Below are 16,829 nucleotides of genomic sequence, written 5' to 3' on the forward strand. Positions count from 1 at the left end.
ATCCTCCCATTCTAGGGGCATAAGAAGGACCTGTGGTTGTAGAAAATGCAAATTCTAGCCCTGCCTTCATCAGTCTCCTTCCATAGGTGGTATGACTGGCAGTCTGCATTTTTACAAGCAACCAAAAAGGTTGAGATGCAAGGAGACCTTAGACCGTGCTACGGAGAAGAGCTGTCGTGAGCACTGTGACTTACCAGTGAGCCAGATATGGGCATGAAACGGAAGGAAGGCGGTAAATCCATTTATTCAGGAACCACTTGTTCTTCATATTTGAAAGATGTATTTTGGAGGCATCTGGATGGTTCAGTTGTTAAGTGTCTGCCTTCGGCTCAGGTCATGATCCCAGGGTCCTGGGTTTGAGCCCCGTATCGGGCTCCCTGCTCAGCAGAGAGCCTGCTTCTCTCTCTCTTCTGCTGCTCCCCCTGCTTGTGCGCACTCGCTCTCTCCCTGTCAAATAAATAAATAAAATCTTAAAAAAAAAAAAAAGACATATTTTTTTATTCAACTAAGCAATCTGTTAAAACCAGGGGTAACCCTATGAAAAGAAAGGGAAGTTGAATTTCCAGCACAAGAATATCCAACATAGAACAGGGAGCCAAGTCCAGTCCACACTTTGAACAACTTACACAACCACGAACACAGCAGATTTAAGAACTGGCCATTTTTAACAACAGAAATATAAACAGAACCTTGCTACTTTGCTAAAAATTATGATTTGCTCTGATCCTTAGTTTGGCATTAAGACACGTAATTTAGGGGCGCCTGGGTGGCACAGCGGTTAAGCGTCTGCCTTTGGCTCAGGGCGTGATCCGGGCATTATGGGATCAAGCCCCACATCAGGCTCTTCCTCTATGAGCCTGCTTCTTCCTCTCCCACTCCCCCTGCTTGTGTTCCCTCTCTCGCTGGCTGTCTCTGTCTCTGTCGAATAAATAAATAAAATCTTTAAAAAAAAAAAAAGAGTCTTAAAAAAAAAAGACACGTAATTTAATTATTATCATTTTCAGAGGAAGCGTTTATCAGGACTGTCCAGCTCTAATCATCTTAAATGAGTCTTAGCCTTCACGGACTCTGTTATTTGGAGAAGGAAAGTCTCTGTGTGCTTTTTCTGATAAGCATCTAACCTTTGTTCTCTGAATGAAAGACTGTCTCATGGAAATTAGCCAGTTATGTCCGTCCTTTGAGTACAGGACACTGTTGTGGGACATTTGGATTCCATGGCCCATGGAGCTTTCTCTGTCTGCTGGGAAGCAAATGCTGCTGGAAGTCTCTGCAGGTTGGGTAGAGTGGGGCAAAGTGGAATCATGGCATTTGGTGCCGTGGTAGAAACACAGGCAGGCCCAGAGTCTGGCTCCCCCAGTGGAGACTCTCAGCCTCTCCCACTGACCTTCTGATCTCGGCTGCTTATTGAGTCAACTTGTACTTCATCTTTTCTTGGTTAATATGGAGATAACATGATTTGGGACAGCACTTCTCAAAGTTCTGATGCTTGATGACCTTGTTCAGTAGGTGACCTCATTCAGGAGGTCTAGGGTGGAGACTACAATTCTGCATTTCTTTTTCCTTTCCTTTTTTTTAAGATTTTATTTATTTGAGAGAGAGAGAGCACCAGCAGGGGGCAGGGGTGGCAGGGGCAGAGGGACAGAGAGTACCAGCAGTAACTGTACTTCACTGTTCCCTTAGAATGGGCACTTTGGGTCTTACACTTGCATTATCTTCAAGGAGAAATTCCATCCAGTGAAAATAACGGCAGTAGGCCCATCCTTGGTCACATTCTCGTATCATTGTAGTTGGGGAAAGAGATCCAAGCCTTATAAATATGTTGAGGAAAGAGATCCTGTCTCCAGACACAGCCAAGTACCAGCTCCTTCTCGAGAGTGAGAATAAAAACCCAAAGAAAACAGGTGACTGCTCCATTGTTTGATTCTGAATCACGAGCCACATGAGAGCTCCCACATTTAGATGGGTGATAACTCGTTTGTTACTGCTGTCGTTTGGGTTTGTTTTAGAAGATGAAAGGAATAGGACTACGACATATATTCCTAACCCTTCATTCTGACCAAAGCTCTGCAGCATAAATAACATAGAGGAGGGGAATAGGAGACACAGGCTTTCAGTCGTGGAATGAGTAAGTCATGGGGATGAAAGGTGCAGCATAGGGTGTATAGTCAATGGTATTGTTATAGTGCTGTGTGGTGTCAGATGGTAGCTAGACTTGTGGTGAGCGTAGCATAACTGACAGACTTGCCAAGTTACTATGTTGTACACCTGAAACTAATGTAACATTATGTGTCAACTATACTGCAGTAAATAAATAAACAAATAAACAAATAATAAAACAGTGAAATGGGGTGAATGGGTACAATTCTATTACTTAATATCAATAAAAACTACAATATACTATGGAGAAGTAGCGATCGTGGGACTCTTACGTGACAATGCAGCTGCAAAATATAAAAAGCAAGAAATGGGCTGAAATGTAAGAAGATAAAGCTACAGTACTGCCAGGGACTTGAACACATGGAAATCAATAGGTCAAGTTGACTGAAGATTTCAGGGCGTTTGAATAACCGATCTTCCTTTTCAGCTTGATTTGATGTAGATAGGCAGCAAGACAGAGTAGAATATAGAATAGACTTTCTTTTTATTTATTTTATTTTTTTAAAGATTTTATCCATTTATTTGACAGAGAGAGAGAAGAGAGAGGAAGCAAGCACAAGTAGGGGGAGCAGCACTGGGAGTGGAAGAGGGAGAAGCAGGCTTCCCACTGAGCAGGGAGCCTGATGCGGGGCTCGATCCCAGGACCCTGGGATCATGATCTGAGCCCAAGGCAGGCGCTTAACTGACTGAGCCACCCAGGCACCCCTAGACTTTCTTTTTAAACACGAATCAGACATTCCCAGAAATTGACCAGGCATTGGGGTACAAAGAAAATCTTACCTAATTTTAAGAACCAAATCATACGGGCCACCTTCACTGACCATGATGAAAATAAAATTAGAAATGACAAGCAAGGGGCACCTGGGTGGCTCAGACATTAAGCATCTGCCTTCGGCTCAGGGCGTGATCCCAGGGTGCTGGGATCCAGCCCCGCATCGGGCTCCCTACTCCTCTGGGAGCCTGCTTCTTCCTCTCCCACTCCCCCTACTTGTGTTCCCTTTCTCGCTGGCTGTCTCTCTCTCTCTCTCTGTCAAATAAATAAATAAATAAAATCTTTAAAAAAAAATAAAGAAATGACAAGCAAAATAAACCTCTATTATTTAACATTTTTTTCTATTATTTACATTTTAAAGCCATACTTTCAAATAACTCTTGAAATTTGAAATTAAAATTGAAACAGAAGAAATGAGGGGCGCCTGGGTGGCACAGTGGTTAAGCATCTGCCTTCGGCTCAGGGCGTGATCCCGGTGTTATGGGATCGAGCCCTACATCAGGCTCCTCCGCTATGAGCCTGCTTCTTCCTCTCCCGCTCCCCTTGCTTGTGTTCCCTCTCTCGCTGGCTGTCTCTATCTCTGTCAAATAAATAAATAAAATCTTTAAAAAAAAAAAGAAAGAAACAGAAGAAATGAGAATAGAGGAAATTAAACTGAAATTTAATGCTATTTAAAAATAACTAACAAAGGCTATACTGTATGCCCACATTTTTAGGATAGAGCCACAATAACACAAAGAGGACAATTTTACAGCAATAAGTATGCTGTACCAAAAACAAGAAAAATGAGACATAAATGAATCTTTTGTCAATTTAAGAAGATATAAAGAGATCACATTCTAGGAGGAAAAGAGAATTAAAATAAGCAAAAAATGGGGCAAAAAAGAACTAGAGATTAAAAGCATTGGTAGAGATGATGAATGATATCAAAAGCTGGGGTATCCTGAGATGTAACTGTCAAACCACTCTATGTTATTTTCCAATATGTAAATGAAACTAAAAATAAAATAGTTTTCAGTTTTTGATTAAAAGACGAAAATAGCCACACAATGTACTTTGAGAATAAATATGCTTTGAAATTATGCTTTTATTTATTTATTTTTTAAGATTTTATTTATTTATTAGACAGAGATAGAGACAGCCAGCGAGAGAGGGAACACAAGCAGGGGGAGTGGGAGAGGAAGAAGCAGGCTCATAGCAGAGGACCCTGACGTGGGGCTCGATCCCACAACGCCGGGATCACGCCCTGAGCCGAAGGCAGACGCTTAACCGCTGTGCCACCCAGGCGCCCCTGAAATTATGCTTTTAAAAATGACCCAGGTTCCTGATCTCAAATTTACCTGTGTGGTTAATAGAGAATTACCTCTAAACCTGTTCCCTAATCTGCAAAGTGGGGATAGTAATAGTGTGCACGCCATATGGCATTGAAGGGTCACGTAAATTATATGAAAAGCACTTAAAACAGGGCCCAGCAAAGACTAAGACCTCGGTAAGTGTCAGTGCGATTTTATTAATAATTAAGAAGAGTTGTCTTACTTGGTTTATAGAGTCCCTTTGTTCTTCTTCGGGCTTGGTTGAATACAGTGAGTCTTCAATACACTTGTTGAATTTTAAAGTGTATTTCCTCCAGAAAGCAGGCAGGTTCTGTAGGAGAAAAGAGAGATTGCTCTGAAGAGGCTTTGTTCGAATGAACAGCAGTTGAGAAGATACCAAGTTGTAGGTTTCAGCTCTGTGATAATTCAGCCGACAGGTGTTGATGTATGTGGGTTTGTTGATTTGTCCTATTAATTAAAAGATAAAGCATGAAGAGAAATAGATGTTAGCTCAGGGCATACTCTCCTTACATCTGTTCCAAGATGTTCCTGCCCTTTGGTGCTTAGGCTCATGGCCAGTGTCCCCAGAATAATAGCTCTCCTTGTCTCTTGACATTGTCTGTTAAAAACACACATCCCTTATTTCCATGCTCACCTCTTTTCCTGGGTCCTAACCCCATATTTGAGTCCAGACTCTACATTGAAAGAACAGTCTTAGCCTAATGCGTGAAAATAAGTAAGCCCCTTGACAAGGAAGGAAGGGTGGTCTCTGTATCTTACTTGCCCCATGTCTGACGTGAGTCTCACATAGACTTGGGTGCCACATTAGAAAATGAAGAGCTTTGCAAATCATACTTGACATCAGGGAGTAGCGGCAGCCTGCCTACTTTGTACCACGTACAGCGACAGCAACAGCTTCTCCGATATCTCTGTCTCTAATGCAGTCCAGTGCTGCTGCTGGGGCTGGGAACCTTGGCCTGCAGTTGGTCGTGGAAATTAGGAACCTCTGTGAGGGCTGTGCAGGCATCCCAGGACATGGATTAAATCTGATTTGTAGTCCTAAAACTCTATAGAAATCGTCAATCAAAAGCAAATTCATATTACATATTAAATTAAAAAATGGTCCAGGGGTGCCTGGTGGCACAGTCGGTTAAGCATCCAAGTCTTGGTTTCGGCTCAGGTCATGTTCTCAGGGTCTTGGGATCCAGTTCTGCACTTGGTGCAGAGTCTGCCTGGAATTCTCTCTCCCTCTCCCTCTGCCCCTGCGCACTCTCTTTGTCTCCCTCTCTCTCTCTCTCCCAAATAAATAAATAAATCTTTAAAAAATAAAGAAAGAAATAAAAAAATAAAAAATGGTGCAGGAAATACAAATCCATTGCAGGAGGCTCCATGAGAAGGGGCTTCTTCAGACCAATATAGACAGCGTGTCTTTCTATGGGAAATGTACAGTGCTCGTGGGTAGGAAAGACCGATAAAGAATGCTGTAAGGGTTTTTGTTTAACTTGATTTAACCCAGGGATCGGCACATGTTTTCTGTATAGGACCAGGGAATAAACATGTTCAGTGTTGAGAGTCATGTGGTCTCTTGCAACCACCCAGCCCTGCCTTCGTAGCCTGAAACGACCATTGACAACAGGGAAGCCAATGCCCATGGGGTGTGCCAGTAAAACTGTATTTATAGATTCTGAAACTTGAATTTCGTACTCTTTTTACATGTATAAGGTATGCTTCTTCTTTGAGTCTCTTTAACCATTTGAACTATAAAATCATCCTTTGCATACCACCAATACAAAAATAGGCAGTGAACTGGATTTGGCCATAATTCCCTGAAGCCCCAGGCTGAGCCTACCGTTTCCATGGTCTGGCTAACCGCAGAACCTCCCCGCTCCCCTCTCCCTGCCCACCCGGTGGCACTTACTAACACTCCAGGAGACAGGGTTCTAGATACCAGAGCTATGCAAAAGTGCTGTCTGTAGGCCAATGGCAGCAGCAGCACCTGGGGCTTGTTGGAAATGCAGAATCTGGGATCCCATCTCGGACCAACTGACTCATAATCTCTGAGTGTGGGACCCAGCAATCTGTTTTAACCAGGTTCCTGGGGATTGTGATGCCCGCCAAAGTTTTAGAAGCAGTGCCCTAGACCACACTTGGAAAACTGCTGACTTGGAAACATTAAATGGCTCCTGGGGGGTGGGGGTAGGGCTCAGAACAGTGCTTTCATTCACTGGACAAATCAATTAACATGAATTGAACACCTACTAGGGGCCAGATCCTTTACTAAACACTGGTGATTTGAGATAATTAATAGGATACTGTTGGACCCTTCATAGAATGGGAGATTATCTTACAGCAGAGCCCCGGGGAGTAGTTTGGAGTGGCTCTGCTCCTGATTTCTTCACTTAACTGAGCAGGCTTTGCTGGCCGGGACCATACTATAGCTCAAGCGACAGAGGATGGAGGGTCAATGTGCTAATGAGTGAATGTGCAATGCCACCTGGGTAATAGATGCCATTTCACTCCGACCATCCTTTCAGCTGCTCAGATTGCCAATCAACATCAGTATGTCTCTTCAGGTGCTATCTCTTAGAAGGTTAGTGTGCTGGGGTTTGGGGTTTGTGGGGAGAATTTATCACACACTACTAGCATTACATATCCCAACAGAGGATCCGGAGGCATGCGCCACGCCTGCTCTCCCTTTAGTCTTTTTAGGAGAGTGGACATTGCTCTTTCAGCTTGGAAATGCTGTGCATTTGAGATCTGTTAAATGCATCTGCCCTTCTCCCAAATCAGACAGCCCCCACATTTCAGAGCAGGACTAAGGTGTGGGAGCTCCTGGGGAGGCCGTGGACGTGATGAAAACAAAGATATCCACCACATGGCTTATCTGCCATCAAACCAACTGCCCGTCAGCCAGATCCTTGTCGGCTGTCGTCAGCTTGAAGCCAGAGGGAGCCCTCCAGCTGTTTTTCAGGTGCTGAGAATAGCAACTTTGGGAAGAGATTGCCAAGGAAACCCATGAGAACTGAATGTGCATGTGTGTGTATGTGTGTGTGTGTGAGAGAGAGAGAGACAGACAGAGACAGAGACAAAGAGACAGAGAGCGAGAGAGAGCACCGTCAGCAAATAGACCTGGAAGAGAGAGCTAGCAATCATGGTCTAGGTTGGAACAGGACCTGGCTTCTCATAAACCAGCCTACCAGGAGGAAAGTTCAGCGGCTTGCTTAGAGTGAAGGAAGATGTTCCCCCAGGAACCCAGCCGCAAAATGCAAAGATAGAGACCACGGAGAGAAGATGCTCTTATTTGTCTCCACGTGGCAGTCCTGTGAGAGGTGCCGCTTCGAGACTGCGGGCTCGGGCGCTCTGCTGGTTTCCCCGGTTTCGGGCTTCTGCGGGTGCTCAGCGCCACAGCTGCGGGCCTCCTGCCCAGCCGTTAGGAAGGAAAGCTAATGAACAAATCCTGGATTTGTTCCACTCTTTGCAAAGGGTACAGGCTTATCCTGAATGAGCAAGGCTTTCCGAATACGAAGCTCCCACATCGTTAGAAACAAGGTTGGTCAGAACTTTCTATAATATATTCCCCTCAGAAAGCCTATGAGACTGGTATTTTGTGCCCTGTTGAAAAAAAGCTGAGGCTCAGAGACAGTGATAAACTTGCCCAGGGTTGCCCAGCAACTGAGTGCCAGAGTCAACCGTTCATGCAAGCTCTTGTCCGCTCCACTAGGCTAGAGCTCACCGTCTACTCCACATTTCCACGGACGCACCATTTTATTCTGGAGGGTTAGATCCCAGCCACCCAGAAGAACACTAGAATTTTGGAACACTGAAAGTGGCTTAGTGTAAATTCCTTCCGGTTTCTGCTTGCTAGATCCCTAATTTCCAAGGTGGAGATGTGTATTTAAGTAAAACACAAAGCATATAAAGCTCTATATCATGAGTACATATTATGGTGGCCAGAACTGGTGTTCAAAAATTAGCAGGCTCAGGGCGCCTGGGTGGCTCAGTTGGTTAAGTGTCCAACTCTTGATTTCAGCTCAGGTCATGATCTCAGGGTGGTGGGATTGAGCCCTGCGTCAGGCTCCGCACTCTGCGGGAGGTCTGCTTGAGATTCTCTCCCTCCGACTCCCCCTCCCCCCACTCACACCCTCTCTCTCTCTCTCTCTCAAATAAATAAATCTTTTTAAAAAATCAGCAGGCTCATGGTATGATGCTTTGTCGACATTTTCAATGGCTGTGCATAGAACTAACCTAACCTAAGCTTACTACCTTTTTAAAAAATGCTGGTAAGTAGGAAGTAGTTCTGAAGCTTTCTTCCTTCTTTTTTACTGTGATTCCACATTTGTCACTTTGCCCAAGAACCACTGGGTATAAAAGAATTGTGAAATCTATTATCTCCAAAGAAGATTCACTTTCGGACTCCTCCTATTGAGGAACCCTGAATAGTCTGAGTTACTTCACAAGAGTAACACGTGTGGGAGAGTCTAATAATATGTGCTAAATTAAAATCCCAGAGGAGTTCAACCTTAGCTGCTGGGAAAGCAGTATAGCAGTGGGCCTGGGAGATGAGGTCATTGAGGGCCTGCCTCTGCGAACCTGATTATTTTTGTTTTTTTTTTGTTTTTTTTTAAGATTTTATTTATTTATGTGACAGAGAGACAGCCAGCGAGAGAGGGAACACAGCAGGGGAGTGGGAGAGGAAGAAGCAGGCTCCCAGCAGAGGAGCCCGATGTGGGACTCCATCCCGGAATGCCGGGATCACGCCCTGAGCCGAAGGCAGATGCTTAACCACTGCACTACCCAGGCGCCCCAAACCTGATTATTTTTGATGAAGAGTTTTCATTTTATTTTTGTAACAAAATGCCTCTCATACAAGTAACAATAACAATAATTATTAGAATAATAGTTAAACGTGGGGATGCCCGGGTGGCTCAGTCCGTTAAATGTCTGTCTTCAGTTCAGGGCATGATCCTGGCTGGTGTCCTGGGATCGAGCCCCATGTCGGGCTCCCTGCCCAGTGAGATATCTGCTTCTCCCTCTCCCTCTGTTGCTCCCCCTGCTTGCTCGCTCTCATGCTGTCTCTCACTTTCAAATAAACAAAGTCTTTAAAAAATGAGTAATAATTAAACATAGCATCGCTCCAAGGTCATTAATCTAAGTTCCTTTCCCATCTTCAATTTTCAATAAAAGGACAAACACAGATACGTGTTTCGGTTGGGAAATCGTGCTCCTATGCAATATTTTCATTCCATTTTAAGTTTCTTCAGGCCTGCCTTTGTTATTGTAATGCCCACTGCTATAATAAAACAAAATGCTCACATTTTCAGTACTGCAGTACAGCTGGAGTGTACTGTGATTTCATACGAAGGTTCAGGTCTTTGTAGTTAACTGTCAGCTCGCCTCCATGCAGGATCCCAAGGGCCCAAGTTCTTGCTGTCTCATGGCCTGGCCATCCTCTAGGGCCCTGGGGGTTTGTTTGGCAGAGAGGGAAAGAGAGGACATAGAAGGAATGGCTGCTTCTGAATGGCCTTAGGGTGGGAGGCACATCATTTCCACTGTAACTCATGAGCCATCTCTAACCACACGCACCACCTCCTTGCAGTGGGAACAGGCAATGTAGTTCCCAACCGAGCAGCCACTTCCCAAACACCGTGCTCTACCGTGGAAGAGGGAGGAAAAATTCCAGTGCACACGTGACCATCTCAGCCACAAAGCAAGAGCCCATGCCTTCCACAGTTGTGTTACTCACAGAGAAGGTTTTAGCATATCAAATATTTATCATCTCAAACCCTTCCTTGGGCCCTTTAGCCCACTACCTTTGATGGCCTTTCCTGGGTACATGACTTCCTCAGGGAGGCCTGCTGTGACCTGTGGGCAGCTATGGTATGACCCCAAATAATTAGTTTCACACTGAATAATTTCCTTATTTTGCTCCCATCTTCCTAATGAGGCTGTCGCTCTGTGACAGCAATGAATTTAACCTGTCTCATTCATCACTATATCCTTAGTGCCTAACACTGTCCTGGCATCTTACAAATAATAAATATTTGAGAAGGAAGGGAAATCAGGAGAAAGAAAGAAAGAAAAGAAAAGAAAGAAAGAAAGAAAGAAAGAAAGAAAGAAAGAAAGAGAGAGAGAGAGAAAGAAAGGGAGAAAGAAAATCGAAGGGGGGGATGGGGCTGGTTGGTTCTGGAGGGAGCTCAGTTTGGCTACCTGTAATTTGCATCATATGGGATTTCAAGAGTGTAACCATGAAAGGACCGGTCACATTTCAGGGACAAGGATCCATCCCTTTAGGAAAAATAGCTGTGCATACTCAAATAAGCCTTCTTGGCAACCTCTGAAAGCAACCGAAGGAAACTAAAGATTTTCTGCCTTTAGCTTCCTGCTGGAGAGGAAAATTTTACCTCTATCCTTTAAGATTCTTTTAGCTGGTCTAAGAATTCAGCTGACATGAGACATTAATAGGAGAAAATCAAATTTAATTATATATGTATGGGGATTCCACATAGATATGTGTTCCAAAGACAGTCAGGCAAAGTGAGGCATATATGTCATCCTGAACTAAGGATGGAACTTCAAAGGAAAGGAAAAAATTCACAGGAAGATAAGAAAGAGTAAATGCTTGGTAAACAAATGTTTGCTGGGCCATACCGAAACAATGGGACATAGGGAGGAATTGTAATAATCAGACCTTGCTAAATCCTTCTGTGTCTGCCAGCCCTGATTCTTGTTATACTGTGGTTATCAATGGTGATTGCTCCTTTCCCGGAGGAGGTCTATCTAAATTCTTGTAGGTAGTTAGGGGGAAGGTCAAAATTTCTTCCTGAGTCTTTTGGGCCTTGATTGTTTTCAGCTCGAAATAATCTGCATGCCAAAGGGGCACGTCTTGAGGTGGCCTGCTCTGAGCCCCTACATTCTCAGTGCTTCTAAATGCAGTGGAATACAACTCAACATCAAAAAGGAACAAACTATTAAAACATGCTACAACATAATAAATCTCAAAATCATTATGCTAAGTGAAAAAAGAGACAAAAAATAGTACATACTGTATCATCCATTTACATATAAGTCTAAGAAATGCAAACTACTTTATAGTAACAGAAAGCAGATAAGCAGTTGTCTCAGCACAGGGGTAGGTGAGATGGGATGAGTGGGTGTGTAGGATTACAAAGAGCATGAAAAAACTTTGGGGGGTGATGGATATGTTTTCCTAATTGTAGTCATGGTTTCCTGTGTGTATACATATGTCAAAACTTTTCAAACTATACACTTCAAAAATGTGGGATTTATTATATGTCAATCATACCTCAATAAAGCTCTTAAAAATAAAATAAAAATAGAAAATAAATGTGAAATTAAAAGTGTACTAACCCAGAACCACATCCCTCCACACCACCATTCCAAACTCTTGGGTGGTTTGTGTCTTAAAAATGCTTCATAGGTAGACAGGTATCTGTCTCCACTGTAAAGCTGGTAAGTATGCATTCATAATGCACCTTTTGAAGAAACAGCAAAATTCTGTTGAGCCTTGTCTGAGTATGGCTTCTCTCTTTCAGAAGATGACTGAGTCATGGAAACAGAGTGGGCTATTTAGATCTCCTATTTGCACATACTACATGCACTTACGTAAACTCTCACATGTTTCCATCTGCTTTTTCCAGGTTCTGTGTCCAAAGCCATCACTGACCCCCAGCCCAAGCACCCAGCCACCCCCCCACCGCTACCATGGCCGAAGACGCGGACATGCGCAATGAGCTGGAAGAGATGCAGCGAAGGGCTGACCAGCTGGCTGATGAGGTGAGGGATGGGACCTGAGCAAAACTTGGGGAGCTGAGTAGTTTGTCTTCTTCAGGTTCAGGCGGAAAATGTCTTCTAAGATCTCCATTTTTAAAATGGAGGAGTATGACTGATTTTCTCTACACCTAGCACCTCTACAGACAGGAATGGGTTGATAAACCTACATACGACTAATGTCTTAGCCTAAACACCCAATTCCTAGCAATCTAGAGAAGTCAAGATCCTCTAAGAAAAGCAATGTCTTTGGGTGTCCGGAGCTGCCTAATTCTGAGAGCTGATTGTTACATTTTCCAGACTCTTGCAAGCTGGTATTAAAATTAAATTATATAAATTGATAATTAAATAGATTATATTAAAAATAAAAGACAATAAATACTCAAAACTCATCACTTCTTAATTATTTTCCTGTATTCCTTAATTATTTCCTGTATTTCCTTAATTATTTGCTGTATTTCCTGTATTACCTATGCTCTTGAAGTTCTTGACTTGTGTTAAATGTATAGTGTAGGAATACCATATAACACTGTGTTACTATACATCTTCCCAAGTTGACCTTCAGGGATGCCTTGCTGTAGTTAAAAATCAGACAGGTTAAGGGCATTTATATCCAGGAATCAGGGTTTGACTTACTGTTTTGTTGACTGTCTAGACTTAAGAAAGTGGAGAAAATATTAATAACATAGATTAAACTTAAAAGTGTGCATGTCTCTAGCCGTTACTCTTTAAATAACACCCCAAACATGGAGAGAATATTCTAGTATTTGAGAATTTTTATTCTCTTCAGCAAAGAAGTCACTTGCGTCTTGACAAACTAGCAAAGTCCCAACATTTCTCCATTGTTTCACTTTCCTCTTACTCATTAATGCAAATGAAAATATCAACCAACATTCATGTCAGCACTACACTTGTCCATTGCATGCTTAGCAAGGACCCAAGAGTTCAGCAAAACTTAACAAAAGCTTTCTGTGTGAATGAGTTGGCTACGTGGATGGAATTTATAATCAAGGGCTTTGTATATTTGATTATCTGTAAATTCTGTGCTCTCTATCCCTTATATCAGGAAAATAACAAACTTAAATACGCCTATACATATATGTATATTCATATCTGATTCATATTCATGTATTCATATCTATTAGCATTTACGAGCATACCACTGCTTACAGCCGTTCTATTTCAACTGCTTAGCAGCCTCCTAACAGCTCTTCCAAGAAAGTTAATGTTCTTCCCGCTCCTGCAGAATCTTGTCCAAAATAAGTTTGTCACTTAAAAGCAAAGCCTTGAGAAATCACACTGGTTGCTGGAGTCTAGTAGTTTCAAAGGAACTGAGAAAAAAGTGACAATTATGTGCCTGAGGGACCAGTGCTGACTTCAGACTTTCCATCTCACTTTGTCTAATCTAAGGATGAAGATAATTATTATAGCTGTCTCCTATAGGCTAGTTATTTCAAACATGCTTGATTTTTTTTTTCACCCCAAGGCGACAGCTTAATTTGTATTGATAAGAACTTGCTATTGTGTTTCTAGAAGCTTTATAAGAAACTTGATGTTGGATTCATCTCAATTCATGAGAAATTGTGTTTGTGTTTAAAATTCAATATTCCTGGTCCAGGGAGGCCAAATTAATCCTCTGAGTATTTGAGATAATTTTTCATGCATCCTGCATATGCAAAATTATCTTTTCCAGATTACTTTGTCTTTGATATCAAGATCAGCTTCATATGGTTTTGATTTTAGAAGATAAGCTTTAATGTAATTGCTTTAGGGAATCTTATTATGTAGAAAGACTGATAGGAGAGAGATTGAAAATGTGTTCCGTTACAAACTCGAAAGAATATGTGATAGTAACTGTTTGTGTTTCTCAAGTGAAGAGAGTAGTTCAGATTTTCCAAGACCTCTGGATCCTGCATTCATAATTTTTTTTTTTTTATCTTAGTCACTGGAAAGCACCCGTCGTATGCTCCAACTGGTTGAAGAGGTAAGGAGTGGCCATATTTTAAGATAAACTAATCCCTTTTGCCGGCATATTCTTTTCCTAGACCCTACTGCCTTTTCTTAGGCCATGATCCCGCAGATTCCCTTGTAGCCTACCTGGAATCCACATTAATGAGGGAGATGTCAGGTAGCCATCAAAGGATCCCCTTTCCCTCCCAGCCCTGGCTACCTTTATAGTCTAGGAAGTAGAGAAGGATGGTATTTCCAAGTAAACGCTCCTAAGAAATCACAGAAGATTGAAACACTTTAAGCAAATATAAAGATATTACCTACATAAAAACTTCACTTGTAATGATTTTGATGCCTCTAAGTCGCCTCTAAACTTGATATTCTGTTTTGATTTAGCCACACATGACTTTTAAAAATATATATCCCCATAGATACAACATTTTCAGAAATTGTAATATTGAAGAGTCAGGCACTAAAAGTCATGAAGTAATAGGAAAATTCTTTGATCAAAGGAACTTCAAATCCATAATGCAAATATAGAAGCTCTTTTATATTCCCGACTCTGGACTGAACATCCATTTGGGAGGCATGGTTAATGAATCCCAAACTATTTTTAAATGGGTAAAATAGGGCAGATAGCAATAATGGAATCAAAAGGGCATTTACAATAAACCTTGCTCACTCCAGTTGGGGAGAGCAGCAGTCAACCAGGAAGAATAAGTGGATTAATTGAACTTGCCCATTGGGAGAGATGAAGTGGAAAAAGAATGGGATGGGCTATATTTATCTTAACTGAATAAAACAAGCCTAATAGTTTTTATTCAGTGAAATGCTGTTTTAGCTATGCTTTGAAACTGCTTATCAATTCATGTGTGGTTATCATTTTTAGAGATCTCACGTGTTCTCGAGCAGAATGATTAAATGAGTCTACTTGCCTCACGCTACTGTAAATTGCTTATGCGATGACATGAAAGGAAAGAAAGATCAATGTTATAAGGCTAAAAGGAAGTTCGGCCGCCTCTCACACTCCAGAAGCCAACATCTTCCTTTATTTCTGCAGCTTGAGTTTCTTACCGAGAAATAAAATATTAGCTAAACGTGAATTGCTACAGGAGGTGTGGGGAGAAGGGGGCACCATGAGCTCCCCAGGGCACTGGGGAAGGGTGGGAGGTACACTTAATGAAATCTGTTCTCACGAAAAGTGAGCTTTTTAGCCTGCAGTGTGGCACAAACTGCACCTCCCCACCCCAGAAGGCAGGCCAACAAAGGAGCACAGAAGGCAGCTTTCCCTCTCTAAATGAAGAGAAATGTTGTCTTTGCTCTATCCTGGGAACACCACTCATGCAGAAATACTCGAGGACCAAGAAGGAGGCAGGCATTCTAAATCTGAGTGCTGGCGAGGCTTTCAGAGTTGACTTATTGTCCCTCAATCCATCAGGAGAACAAGCGAAAGGAACAAATCTTCTTAACAGTCCCACGTGACTTCTCATGTTGACCTGAAGGGAACCGACATGTCAGCTGACATAATTATGTTATACCTCTTTATGACCTTCAACCATAGCCTCCAGGCTCGTTTTTCATTTTCATTTACGTGTGTGCACACGTGAAGTAAATTTCTAAAATACCAGGACTATCACCCATCGGTCCACCCGTGCAGTGTTGAAAGCCTGCCTAGAACGTGGGACATGGTGGAGTATACGCGTCAGAATGCATCACCTGAACTGGCTCCTCAGCCATCGGAGTCTTTGGGCCAATGAATACTTCTTTTTTTTTTTTGCCTCTTCTTAAATTGCAAGCAGTGTTGACCAGTCTTGAGTAAGGAGTGTCTGCTCTCATTTATTCTAGGGGGGAGAAAGTCTCAAAAGTTCTATTGATTGAAGTAGGATACTTGAATCATACATTTTTGTTTCTCCTGAACGATTTCTTTTTTTTTTTTTAAAGATTTTTTAATTTATTTGACAGAGAGAGACACAGCCAGAGAGGGAACACAAGCAAGGAGAGTTGGGGAGGGAGAAGCAGGCTTCCCGCTGAGCGGGGAGCCCAATGCGGGGCTCGATCCCAGAACCCTGGTATCATGACCTGAGCCGAAGGCAGATGCTTAATTACTGAGCCACCCAGGCGCCCCACCTGAATGATTTCTTGATCAGGCTTGAGGTTGCATCTTAGAACTAGGGGTGAAACAGATGGAAGCTAGTTCCTACCTCTCATAAATGAGAGGAGGCTGTTAGACTTTCTATCCTTAGGAAATTATGAGTAAGGCATTATTAGTGTAAATTGATTGCTCTTACTTCCTCCTGGGTTAATTTATATTGATGGTCAAATACCCCTTATGTCTAGGGCATTGGCTATTCAGATGGTAGTCTGCTTTTCAATCAAAAAAGAAATTCTCTTTAAAGAGAATCAGCATTAAATATTCATCAAGGCCAGAAATCATTTGGCAAAAATGAGCACTGAAATACCAGGATCTTGCCCAGGATCCCAAAGTGCATCAGTGCTATGTAATTTGAATTGAGCTGAATTCTTATTGCAATTTAGTCTCAAAGATGGGAAAGGTTACTAAGCTTGTGAAGTCTCCCTAAGGCAGACAACCCCACTTTCGGTTCAATATAGGACTTTCTGCCAGCCCTCACAGACTTTAGGGTGTAACAGAATGCCAGATATAGAAACTTCCTTTTTAATAGAAGCCATTATTGGCATCTCAAGGACAAAGTAAAGTTACATAGAAGTCAGTTGGGAAAGTTCAGAAAAGTTGGATACCATACACAGGTAAAAAGATGAGAAATCATATAGCACTTGGTTCCCAGGCTAGAGTTGCAAACTGGCTCTTTTGATGGCTGCACGCCAACAAA

At 42.4% G+C, this 16,829-nt stretch overlaps 1 protein-coding gene across 2 annotated transcripts in view; it reads left to right on the top strand.

Annotated features, from left to right (window-relative positions):
• The window catches only part of SNAP25 (synaptosome associated protein 25), an 86,930-nt gene that overhangs the window by 44,769 nt on the left and 25,332 nt on the right, over window positions 1–16,829 (top strand). For both annotated transcript variants that reach the window (XM_045808963.2, XM_045808955.2), the window contains exons 2-3: window positions 11,901–12,036; window positions 13,973–14,014. In XM_045808963.2, the coding sequence (XP_045664919.1) occupies window positions 11,965–12,036; window positions 13,973–14,014 (114 nt within the window). In that variant the 5' untranslated portion in view covers window positions 11,901–11,964. The remainder of the gene's footprint in view (window positions 1–11,900; window positions 12,037–13,972; window positions 14,015–16,829) is intronic.

This window comes from Ursus americanus, chromosome 22, assembly GCF_024610735.1.
Source record: "Ursus americanus isolate L20-20 chromosome 22, mUrsAme1.1.p, whole genome shotgun sequence".
NCBI classification, from domain to species: Eukaryota; Metazoa; Chordata; class Mammalia; order Carnivora; family Ursidae; genus Ursus; species Ursus americanus.